The 11,651-nt window shown below is 42.3% G+C and overlaps 1 protein-coding gene across 1 annotated transcript in view; it reads left to right on the top strand.

The window, feature by feature from the left end:
- LOC101861882 (calcium-binding mitochondrial carrier protein Aralar2) overlaps positions 1-11,284 on the top strand; it is a gene marked incomplete in the record, with an annotated part of 40,529 nt that extends 29,245 nt beyond the window's left edge. Inside the window, 7 exon segments of the mRNA XM_005095717.3 lie at positions 125-243; positions 6,461-6,631; positions 7,660-7,800; positions 8,441-8,579; positions 9,042-9,200; positions 9,651-9,741; positions 10,770-11,284. Of these exon segments, the coding sequence (XP_005095774.2) occupies positions 125-243; positions 6,461-6,631; positions 7,660-7,800; positions 8,441-8,579; positions 9,042-9,200; positions 9,651-9,741; positions 10,770-10,941 (992 nt within the window).
- Positions 11,285-11,651: the final 367 nt, after the last annotated feature.

Here is an 11,651-nt window from a genome sequence, read left to right as displayed (position 1 = left end):
CGTGAGGGGAGGGTGGGGGATTGTTATGTAATGGAAGGCTATGAGTTTTTAGACAGCTAAGTATAGTAAAACTGTTTACTGAAACTTTAAAAAAACAACTAAAACCTTGCCACTCCCCCTCCAGCCACGGGAGCGACGGCGGTGTACCCCATCGACCTGGTGAAGACGCGGCTCCAGAACCAGCGCACGGGCTCCTACGTGGGCGAGCTCATGTACAAGAACAGCTTCGACTGTGCCAAAAAGGTGAGCCCGCCGACACAACGCCAACGCTGAGGCAACTGACTGTGGGACTGGAGGGGCGGTTAGTGGAGGCTTTGAAGCTTATCTGTCTTTCTTTCTATCCTCCATAGGATCATGAATGTAGAAAACGTGGGGGGGGGAAACAGCTCTGGTGGGGATCGAACTTTGGACCTCCAGGTTGACAAACACCATACATGAGCTACTGAGTGCTTTAAGTTAACCAGAATTCTAAAAGTCTTCCACCATCATCATCATAACCTTTCTCACTCTGCATCAGGATATAGGCCACAAAACGCTTTCCACTTTTCCCTATCCTGGGCTAGCCTCTTGATATTATTCCATGTCTTCCCACTCTTTTTTGCTTGAACCATTCTTTTCAACTCAAAACTTTTCCACTGGCGAGTATGTTACAGCCCAGCCCTCATATTTTTATTTCGTCTTTTTTCTTTTCTGCGAGAAAGCTCATTCGAAACCAAAATTGTCACCAAAGGACTCCATGGACATGTTTGTATTCTTGAGTGTATTTTTGACTGGACGGCTACCAAAGCCTATTCAGCGCCTGATTTATTTTTCCCCTGAAATGGTAGTCTTTGTAATATGAAAAGTTCAGGTTTCCATGTTTTCTTTGCTCAGTGTTAGACTGATGTTTTAGGCACATTTCTTCTGGGTTTTTTAATTAATGAAGAAACTCAAATCCATTATTTTTTAAACTTTTGATATAGACCTTTCAACTACTCGATTAAGTTCGGAAATCAGTTGTACTCAAGGGCACAAAATATCTTTTTAAAACTTTTATTTTCAGCCTTTTGGATAGACTGCAGTGCAACACTTGTAAAGTATAAACTGCCCTTTGTTGTTCTGTACATGAATATAAGACCCTTTATCATGCTGTAAATACACACGAGTTTTGAGCTTGCAACATCTTGAGTTTGTTTCTCAAATTGAGCCTGTTCATGACTAAACATTGTTACAATTTAGTCTAAGGGTGCAACATTGAATGTGTCCTTTTGTTTTTTCCCTGGACTTGGTATTGATGGAGGATTTTTCCATTTTGTGTGCCCTGGAGGTTGGTAGGTTGGATGTTTGTTCATCATCCAGTGTCATAAATTATCCTGTTGTTGTCTATGCTCATATAGGTGTCCCTGCCGGTCAATATCAGTCATATGAAGGAAATTTCAAAACTGAGCTAACATTAACTGAGCCCTACAATTTAAATCAGAATGAAGTAAATATGACAATAGTTGACGAAAATACAGAACTTTTAATTGTACGAGGTGAGGAAACAGGAAAAAGAGAAAATGGCTTCCAGAGTTGAGCAACATGTTTCCATAGCACTGGGGGTCTTAGAATTGAGATAGAGACTTGAAATGTAATAGTTATCTTGGCTATGCCACTACAAGGTGACATACAGAAGTAGGAAAATATTCATTCCCAGAGAAAAAAATTATGGACAGAACAAAATGTTCACGAGAATGGAACAAAAAAAGGTCAAATGCTACAAAATAATATTAGCATTATACTAGGTACCAGATACTAACTTTTCAAAGTAGCTGTATGTCAAATTCATTTGTTTTATATGAAAGGCCTATGTCTTCTGAGAATTTTGGTACCATACTTCTGTCAATGTTAAAGAGAATGTTTCAATTTAACATAATATTGCTGAAGTGGCTAACTGGCTGCAACCCCATGATTGACAGATTATAAAAGGGTACCTAGTACACCAAATATTTCTACATTTATTATAACTAAGAAATGAAGCCAAATTTTTTTCAAGACTGTGAGATCATTACAAATCAGTATTTTATTGCCTCAAACACAATGATCTGTCGTTATTTCAATAAAAACACCATGCGTTTGTCTCGGTCGGCGCCGCATAGGTCCCAGTGGCAAGTTGTAGTGTATTGAGTGCTCCCCAGAGTTTGGCGGAAGGATTCATGCAAAATAATTCCAAGCCGATGACTTTTTTCTAATAGAAAAAAAACTGTTCTTTCTATTGGTACCTTTTTTAGCCGGTATTTTACACATTTCATTTTAAAAACGATCTTTGAAAACTTAGACACTTTTTTTTCAAGGTGTTCTATCCGAACGCAAAAGGCCAATATTACCACGGAAAACCACGTCAAAGCTGTGTGAAAAGAGGTATTTAATCATCAATCTTTCTGCAAGGCATTTGAATGCATGGGTGTCAATTTTGAACCTGCCAACCTCGCATTCCGACAGCGAGGGGCTCCCCTTTCCATGGCAATTCTCTAGCTCCAAATAATCGGATATACAACTTACACTATTGTAATGAAGAAAGTCTGAACTTTTTCGAAGTGTTCAGCATTTAGTGTTTTATAGTAAAAGAGTACAGAAACAGAGATCTGAATTACCCCCATTTTACCGAAACCACTCGCTCTGAAGGCCCCGAGTCGGTTTATGTGCCGTGTCTAACCTACCATATTATACGTTTGCAATAGCACCATAAACACACGAGAGCACACACACGCGCGCGCGCGCAGGCATACAAACACACATACACATACCCACTCATGCACGTAGACCGCCTCAGTGGCCTCTTGGTAAGGAGTCCGCTTTGAGAGATCAAGAGGAAGGTAAATTAATCTTTTGAAGGCACTAAAACACAATAAAAATGAATTTTTAAAAGTCAGTCCAAGTGTAAAATTGAAAGATCAACAGAGGATAACAACTAGCAGGGCACGCCCACACAGTCAGCTGTTTACCTAAACAAGCTTAAAGTGAGCAAAAAGTTACCGTTTTTACTCCGTTTTACCAATCAGAGTTGTTTACATTTCTGACCATTCATGCTCGAAAAGGGGTCAAAATCTAAAAATAGTTGCTAATGAAAAACGTTGAAGCAAAGATACTCCACTATAGGGCTGGATCCCGCTCGTCAAATTTGAGAGTGGCGATTCGCGATTCAGTCGGCTTCAATGAATCGCAAGTACGCGAGCGCTCGTGGAGCTGTGGCGGAACACTTACTGAAACGGAACAGTGTCATATCAACGCCTCTTGGCGAGCGCGAGTCCCACTCTTGTTGTTCCGCCAACCTCTCCACCCCACACCCTTTGTTGCGCTGCTCTATCAACGGACCTCAATTAGTGACCCCCATAAATCACCCCCCCCCAAACCCATGATTCGCTAAAACAATGGCTAAATAAAATTCCTTCTGTCTATTGGTTGGACCCCGTTCATTTTGTTTTAATAGGGGGGTTGGACTATACCATCTTTTGTAAAATAAGGGGAGCCATACAAAGTGTTCCGTTCCGTTTTTGCGCTCGTGACTCGACTGACGACCCAGCAGTAGGTTAAACAAGCCACAAGGTGGTGACAGCGACAGGGGAGTGAATCGGGAATCGTTTGGCGATACTGCTCCACGTTCCGCTGAAGTGAATCGTGAATCGCGTTCCGCAGGAAAGAGTGGCGATTCAGTTCCGTTCTCGCACTCGTGACCCAGCCCTACTCCACTAGTGGAGAATCTTTGATCAAAGCAAAGGTGGCTATGAGGTAATGGTTCTAAAAATAATCTCACAGCTACACACTAGCAAGGTCCAAATTCCTTAATCTCGTCACCCAAGCTCACAACCAACCACACACACCTCCAAAATAAATCAAAATATTTATAGTCGATTATAGTTGTTTATTTGTATCTTAAATGAAGCAGAAGACATCAAAATTTCAACAGATCCAAAAAGAAAAAATTTAGTGGAAAGTCACTTTTTTGTCTTTTGAGCCTCGTAGCTGATAATAGCATACTGCGTCTTACGACTGATATTGAGCGGGGGAGACATATATAGTGTTTGTCGATTGTGTTTTGTGCTCAAGAAACCCACCCACCCACACACACCCCAAATAATTGTCAGAAATGCCGTCCATTTTGTTTCCTGTTATTTTCACCAAAGCAACAGATATTATTATTAATCTCTGCGTGTATATTTTAAGTCCCTGTAGTTGCGTTTATTAACTATTTTTTTGTTTGCGAATACAACTCTTAAATGTTCAGGTATTTTCACAAACCCCCAGTGGCATCCCAGGACTGCTTGGTATTCGTTGCTGCGGCTGGGTTTTGTTTTGTTTTTTGTTGGGTTTTTTTATTTTTTTAAGTCAAATATTTTGTGTGCATTTTCTAGTTGCTAGGTGTCTGGACTCAAAATCATAATACTGCTGGTTCGAGGTTTATCTTTCTGAGAAGTTGTATCCTTTGGAAAGGAATTTGATACAAATTTCCCCATTTGGAGATGGACATGAAGTGTGTAGGACCCGCCTCTTAGCGCTTTGCCATCACATCTTGCCGATTGGCGATGTTTACGTCCCAGTTTCTTTAGATTTTCCCAAAAAGGCCTTTGCCTTTGATGACAAAGGTTTTTACTATATGAGCCTTGTGATGACAAAGGTTTTTACTATATGAGCCTTGTGATGACAAAGGTTTTTACTATATGAGCCTTGTGATGACAAAGGTTTTTACTATATGAGCCTTGTGATGGCAAAGGTTTTTACTATATGAGCCTTGTGATGACAAAGGTTTTTACTATATGAGCCTTGAGATGACAAAGGTTTTTACTATATGAGCCTTGTGATGACAAAGGTTTTTACTATATGAGCCTTGTGATGACAAAGGTTTTGACTATATGAGCCTTGTGATGACAAAGGTTTTGACTATATGAGCCTTGTGATGACAAAGGTTTTTACTATATGAGCCTTGTGATGACAAAGGTTTTTACTATATGAGCCTTGTGATGGCAAAGTGTTAAATAACATTTCCTACAATACAATGTTGAAGGTGTAAGGGGCTTTCTTTTCTTCTTCTTCTGTTTCTTCTTTACATGGACTCCCACCCCCACCCCCACCCCCAGTCTTTACTGTGAGTAGATGGTTAGAGCGTGCCACTGGTAGGTCCTGTCTTGCCTCTGCCCTGCGCTATATATGACCGTTGATGTGTTGGTGTGCTTCTCTCTACCCAGACCAACTCTAGTGCGAAGTCTGTCATCACAGGTTCTCCAGGTTTCCATAGCTATAGAGTTTCTGCTCTCCCTGCTGCCTAGGCTTGGCCCAAAATTTCTTTCTGATTCTAAGTGCCTTGACCATTGAGCAGGCTTGTTGTAAATGGTTTGTAAGGGACGTTAATTAAGGGATACATTTTCATACATTTGAGATATTTCATCTCTCTGTTTGACTGTTTATCTGTCGGTCAGAGCTGTATGTTCAGGATTCCTACTCAACCCAGGAAAACTGGGAAAATTCAGGAATTTCATTTTCAAATTTCCCGGTCAGGAAAACGCCAGGAAAATGAAGGAAACCGAAAAAATGTTTTCTCCTTGATGAGTAGGAACCCTGCGTGTTGTCAGTTCTGCGGCGATGGCTTGAATGTGCAGCCTTCCTGCTCTTCCATGCATGGGTATATGACCGTTTGTGTCTCAGTCTTCGTTACCAGCTTGTGGCTTTTTGTGGCAAAGCTGCTGCGCATATCTGGGAGGTTGGCGGGCACTCTGATGTGGTTTGTTCCTTCTGTCTTATCAAACATCTATCATTATTATCTCTCCTCCTTCCTTTCCAGGTATGTTATTCTGTAGTAACACCTTTAATCTTCGGCTCTTAACTGACGTTTTTGTCTTGTAAGCGAGGCAAAACTCTTGCAAAATCTGAAAATTTTGCGTGTAAAAAGATAAGACCAAAAAAAAAGCAGTGCTGGATGTATATGGAGTTAGGAAAGGAATGTGTGTAATGTTTCTGAACCTTAAGTCCTGTTGGCAACACAAGACTCTTACAGTGTTGAAAGGACTGTTAAGCCCAGACAAAGACAATCTCAGTCTCTCTCTCTCTCTCTCTCTCTCTCTCTCTCTCTCTCTCTCTCTCTCTCTCTCTCTCTCTCTCTCTCTCTCTCTCTCTCTCTCTCTCTCTCTCTCTCTCTCTCTCTCTCTCTCTCTCTCTCTCTCTTTCTTTCTTTCTCTCTCTCTCTCTCTCTCTCAAATAACCTAAGAGTGTTGATAGGGGTGTTTAACCGTTACCATTTTGCCATTCTTTCTATCTTCTCTCTCTCTATTCTCGCTCCCCCCCCCCCCCTCCCCCTCTCACCCCCCAACAGGTGATTCCTCACGAAGGTGTGGTCAGACTGTACCTCCCCCCCTCTCATATATTCTCTCTAACTCTCTCTCTCCCCCCTCTCATACACACACTCTCACTCTCCTCGTCCTCTCACTCACTCACTCTCTCCCCTCACCAGGTGATTCGACACGAGGGTGTGGCCGGACTGTACCGTGGCCTGGCTCCCCAGCTGGTGGGTGTTGCCCCAGAGAAAGCCATCAAGCTGACCATGAACGACCTGATGCGCGACAAACTGGTGCAGAAGGACGGCACGCTGCCGCTCTGGGCCGAGTGTGTGGCCGGAGGCACGGTCAGTCTTTCTTTATCTCTCACCCCCACCCCTCTTACGTTCCTTACTTTATTTTTTATGTGATTTAGCACACACACACACACTGACACAGGCACACACACACACCCCGCCCCTTATGTTTCTTACTTTATTCTTGAAATATTTTATTATTTGATTTAGCTCCCCAAAGTTTCTTACTGTATTTTTTAATTTGTGCGGATTTAGACCAACCCCCAACCCACCCCAAAAATAAGAATTTCTTACTTTTTTAAAAATTAAGTGAATTTCCCAGGGACTTCAATAAGATATATCTAATGAACACTTTCTTTTTTCACTCATATGTTCTGACATTTATTGTGTATTTGATTTGTTGAGCATTTGAACCCGAGGTTGTTTGTGCAGAAGATAAGAGTGCCACCTCTCGGGCCTCTTCCAAGATGCCACAGATGATGGGATGTTGCGTGTATATCGGAGATGTAGGAATCTGAAATCTTCATTGCCATTCCACTCTCCCCCGAATCAATTTCTGGTGGGTTTCCAAGTAAAGTCATTTCTTGAATAGACGTGCATGGGGATCTAACGATATTCAGCAGAACCTGGTCTTATTACCATCTGTCCAAGACAGTTGCCAATACAGATGACCGCTGCCCACATTTCTCCCCCCCCCCCCTCTCTCTCTCTCTCTCTCTCTCTCTCTCTCTCTCTCTCTCTCTCTCCCTCCCGAGTTTTTTTATGTTATAATGAGACTGTCTAAGAGGACCACCTGTATGAGATGACCACTTTTCTCCTTGCCGAAGTTACATGGTTCAGATTTGATTTGGGAAAACTTTTGCTTCTTTGGTTATTCTTAAAAATTCAAGTAACGACTTGGTCATTTGAAGAATGATGCCGGCGAAATACAATTCCCCAAACTTGTGTGCATCTCCAAGAGAAAAAATTACTCGAGGTGTTTATGTACAGTGACCACTTGGCCATAAAGAATCATTACCACGTTTCGAAAACTCAACCCTTAATAAACGTGTAACACATTTGTATTTTTGTGGTTTCAGGCCGGAGCGTCTCAAGTGGTGTTTACCAACCCCCTGGAGATTGTGAAGATTCGTCTGCAGGTGGCGGGCGAGATCGCGGGCACGGCTCGGGTGAGCGCCATCAGCGTCATCAGAGACCTCGGCTTCTTCGGCCTCTACAAGGTACGTCATCTCACACACACACACACACACTCACACACACACAAGCTTCTTGAGCCTCTACAGGGTATGTCGTCTGGCCTGAAAAAAACCCATGGGTTACCCAATGGCTGACTGAGCCTTTGCGCCCCCCAGTTTTCAGTAACTGTCAAAAACAAATTGTGCATAGTCGAACTTGTTCTAACAACCACCTATACAAGACAATTGCCTGTACAAATGACCACTTCCCACTTCCCTCCCTTGCGTTTTTTGTTTTGTTTTGTTTTTTTTGGGGGGGTTTCCTATATTGTAATGATACTGTTTAAGAAGATCACTTTTGTTTCTGCAGTATCTAGACATCTTGGACAGGTAATATATGCAGTTGGGAGCGCGGTAAAAACCGTACTTAGCTAGACTGAGGACAGGTAATACTGTACTTTGCTTCCTTGAAGTATTCATTGGTGGTGTGCTTTGTTCCTCCTTTCCTGATAAACATTTGTCATCCTCATATCTTCTTCTTTTCTTTGTATGCTACTCCGTAGCAACACCTCCAATCATTGGTGCTTCTAATATGACCTATTTGGGCTTCAAGTGCCATTAAGGTTATACTAATACTTGTGCAAAAAAACAACAAAACTAATCTCCTCTCCCTTCCTCCCTGCAGGGTGCCAAAGCGTGTTTACTGCGCGACGTCCCATTCAGTGCCATCTACTTCCCGGCCTACGCCCACACCAAGAAATTCTTCGCCGACGAGAACGGTTACAATTCCCCAGGGACGCTGCTGCTCTCCGCTACCATAGCAGGTCCGTGACCTTTTGACCTTCACCTTCCATGCATTTCTGTCTGTGCAGACCTGATGAGTGGTGGCATCGGTTGCTTAGTGGTTAGCCTACCGGATCATGAGATTACGTGTTCGGGAATTGGAGCCTCAGCTCGGTCCGACGTTTTGTCCTTGGAAAAGGCACTTTACACCAATTTTGCGTGTGGCTTGGTATTTTCAGAGATGGGTGTTAAATTTGGAGGTCCTGCCTCTTAAATAAGCTAATAGTTTTGATAAATGCATCAAATCTATACCATTAAACGTTATTTTCTTCTCTTTCTTTTTTTGACCTGATGGTCGACGGTTTTTTTAGTAGAGGTGTCGTGTGGTATATGTACATATTGTCGTTTTCAGGTATATTTTTGTGGAGGTGTGTTGCAGATATGATGCGGGTGTATGTACGTATTGTTATCTTCACGTAGATTTTTGCGGTGTTGTGTTGCAGGTATGCCAGCGGCTTTCCTCCCGACCCCAGCAGACGTGATCAAAACTCGCCTCCAGGTGGCAGCCCGTTCTGGTCAGACGACGTACAACGGCTTGATGGACTGCGCCCGCAAGATCATGAAAGAGGAGGGCATGGGAGCCTTCTGGAAGGGTGGTCCGGGTGAGTAGCTCTTTGTGTGTGTGTGTGTGGCTCTGTGTCTGTGTGTGTGCGTCTGTGGCTGTTTGTGTGTGTGTGTGGCTCTGTGTGTGTGTGTGTGGCTCTGTGCTTGTGTTTCTATGAATGTTCTTTTGTGCGTTTTAAAGCGTAAATGTGCCTGTTTGTGTTCTTTCATGTGTGTTAATGTGTATGCGTTTTCTATTAAATATGTGGTTTTTGCGTGTTTTAATGTGTATATTTCTATTAAATTTGTGTGGGGGGTATAATAATGTGTGTGTGTGTTTCTTTAAAATTAATGTTCTTTTATGTGTTTCAGTTTTTGTTTTTATATTTGTTTGTTTATGTGTATGTGTTTCTTTGCATGTGATCTTTTCGCCCATATCAAAATATTGTCGGGAAGGGGAGGTTAAAACACGTACAATCTACAATCGCAATTTGGTTTTTTCCCCTCAGCTCGTGTGTTCCGGTCGTCGCCTCAGTTTGGCGTAACTCTCCTCACCTACGAGTTGTTGCAGCGGCTCTTCTACGTCGACTTTGGTGGCAGGTCAGTGCTTTCTCTCGATGTGTTGATGATGGCTTCCAAAAGTTTTTCTTTACTCCTTTTCCTTCCTTCTCTTTAATATATATATGTGTGAGAAAGGTTTTTTGTTTTTGTTGAGGATGTTTTTCTTGGGGGGGGGGGGGAATTGTTTTTTTTAGAAAGGAAGAGTCAGTGAAAAATTACTTGTACGTATGTTTAGGGTTGGTTTGGAAACAGTTTTATGGCGCTGGCAACTGCATGAGATCAGGTGGAGTACATGTGTTTTAAAAGTACTCTCCTTCATTCATTGAGTATTGGCAGAAGGGAAAGTGCACATGAGGAATATAAGGTACTTTTTAGTGTTCTCCAAGTGTTGTTCATCTTTTCTGTCTAATTGTACAACAGCTTCTGTGGCTGTGCAACTTTGTGTTGAGGAGGGATGGTCATTGGCCGCCTCAGCCTGGTTGTGGTCAACTAAGAGTGGTTTTCTTTTTCTAATTCACTTTATTTATATTTATCGGTACATGTAGATGGTTGGTGAGTGCTGTGGTCTGGTTTGGTCCTTCTTTCCTATCAAACATATTTTGTCCTTTTCTCTCCTCCTTTTCTATGTATGTTATTGTTAATCTCTAGTAAGACCTCATCTTATATTTTCTTTCTCCTGTTCCCTCTAGTAACACCTCTAATCTTTTATCCCTCCTCTAGTAACACCTGTAATTTTTATCCCTCCTCTAGTAACACCTCTAATCTTATATCCCTCCTCTAGTAACACCTCTAATCTTATATCCCTCCTCTAGTAATACCTCTAATCTTATATCCCTCCTCTAGTAACACCTCTAATCTTATATCCCTCCTCTAGTAATACCTCTAATCTTATATCCCTCCTCTAGTAACACCTCTAATCTTATATCCCTCCTCTAGTAACACCTCTAATCTTATATCCCTCATCTAGTAACACCTCTAATCTTATATCCCTCCTCTAGTAACACCTCTAATCTTATATCCCTCTTCTAGTAACACCTAATTTTACATTCTTTTTCTTGCCTCCCCAGCCGTCCGGAAGGTTCTGAGGCCAAGTCTGTTCATTTAGAGGATATCCTGTCTCGAAACCCCGACCACATAGGTGGCTACCGCATGGCGCTGGCCACGTTTGACGGCATCGAGTCCAAGTTTGGCCTGATGCTGCCCAAGTTCAAGCCTTCGAGCGCGGCCACCAAGCAATAGGGCCGCTTCTGTCTAGGTGTACCATAGTCTGTTGTTTGTGTCGCGGCCGGGGGAATCAGGTGCTCGTCAAGTTTTTGGGGCATGTGGATTTATTGCTATCATTCTAAAAGCTTGTTCATTTGTCTTGCTGTGGAAGAAAACAAAAAATACCCCATCTATCTTGAATAGAAGTCAAGATATCTATGATTGAAGGAGATAGGGGTCGTCTGATGTCGAAGATAAAATTTGCGAGAAAATGTCCATAAGAGATCGATGACTTCCAAAGCTTAGGTGTCATTGGAAACTGCAAATTAAAATCTTTTGTGCTTTTGATCAACATTCTTCAGTAAAATGCACTCGCACAGAAATGGGTTAAGTGGACATAAAGGATGCTTTGCCCCACCCACCCCCCCCACCCCCCACCAACCAAAAAAAAAAATAATCAAAGCGTCAGTTTCTGAGATTTCTATATATTTTGACAAGAACCTGATTTCGCCACGCTGCCACACACAAACACTTATATATATATACATAATACTGTAGAGCAAAGATCCCTGAGCGTGGTGTGGTGGTGAATGCGCTAGCGTGCGGGAGAGTTGTGCCATTGATGAATGAACAGGGAAACTTGTGGTACTGTGTGTGTGTGAGCGAGCGGAGAAAGTTTGGGGAATTTGTTGGGGAGGGTATGGGTGGAATGTATGAATTTCTTTTGTTTCCCACATTTTTGTTTT

This window comes from Aplysia californica, unplaced genomic scaffold (genome assembly GCF_000002075.1).
Source record: "Aplysia californica isolate F4 #8 unplaced genomic scaffold, AplCal3.0 scaffold00112, whole genome shotgun sequence".
Lineage (NCBI taxonomy): Eukaryota > Metazoa > Mollusca > Gastropoda > Aplysiida > Aplysiidae > Aplysia > Aplysia californica.
The sequence above is the reverse complement of the archived record's forward strand: the minus strand, read 5'-3'. Positions and strand labels throughout refer to the sequence as shown.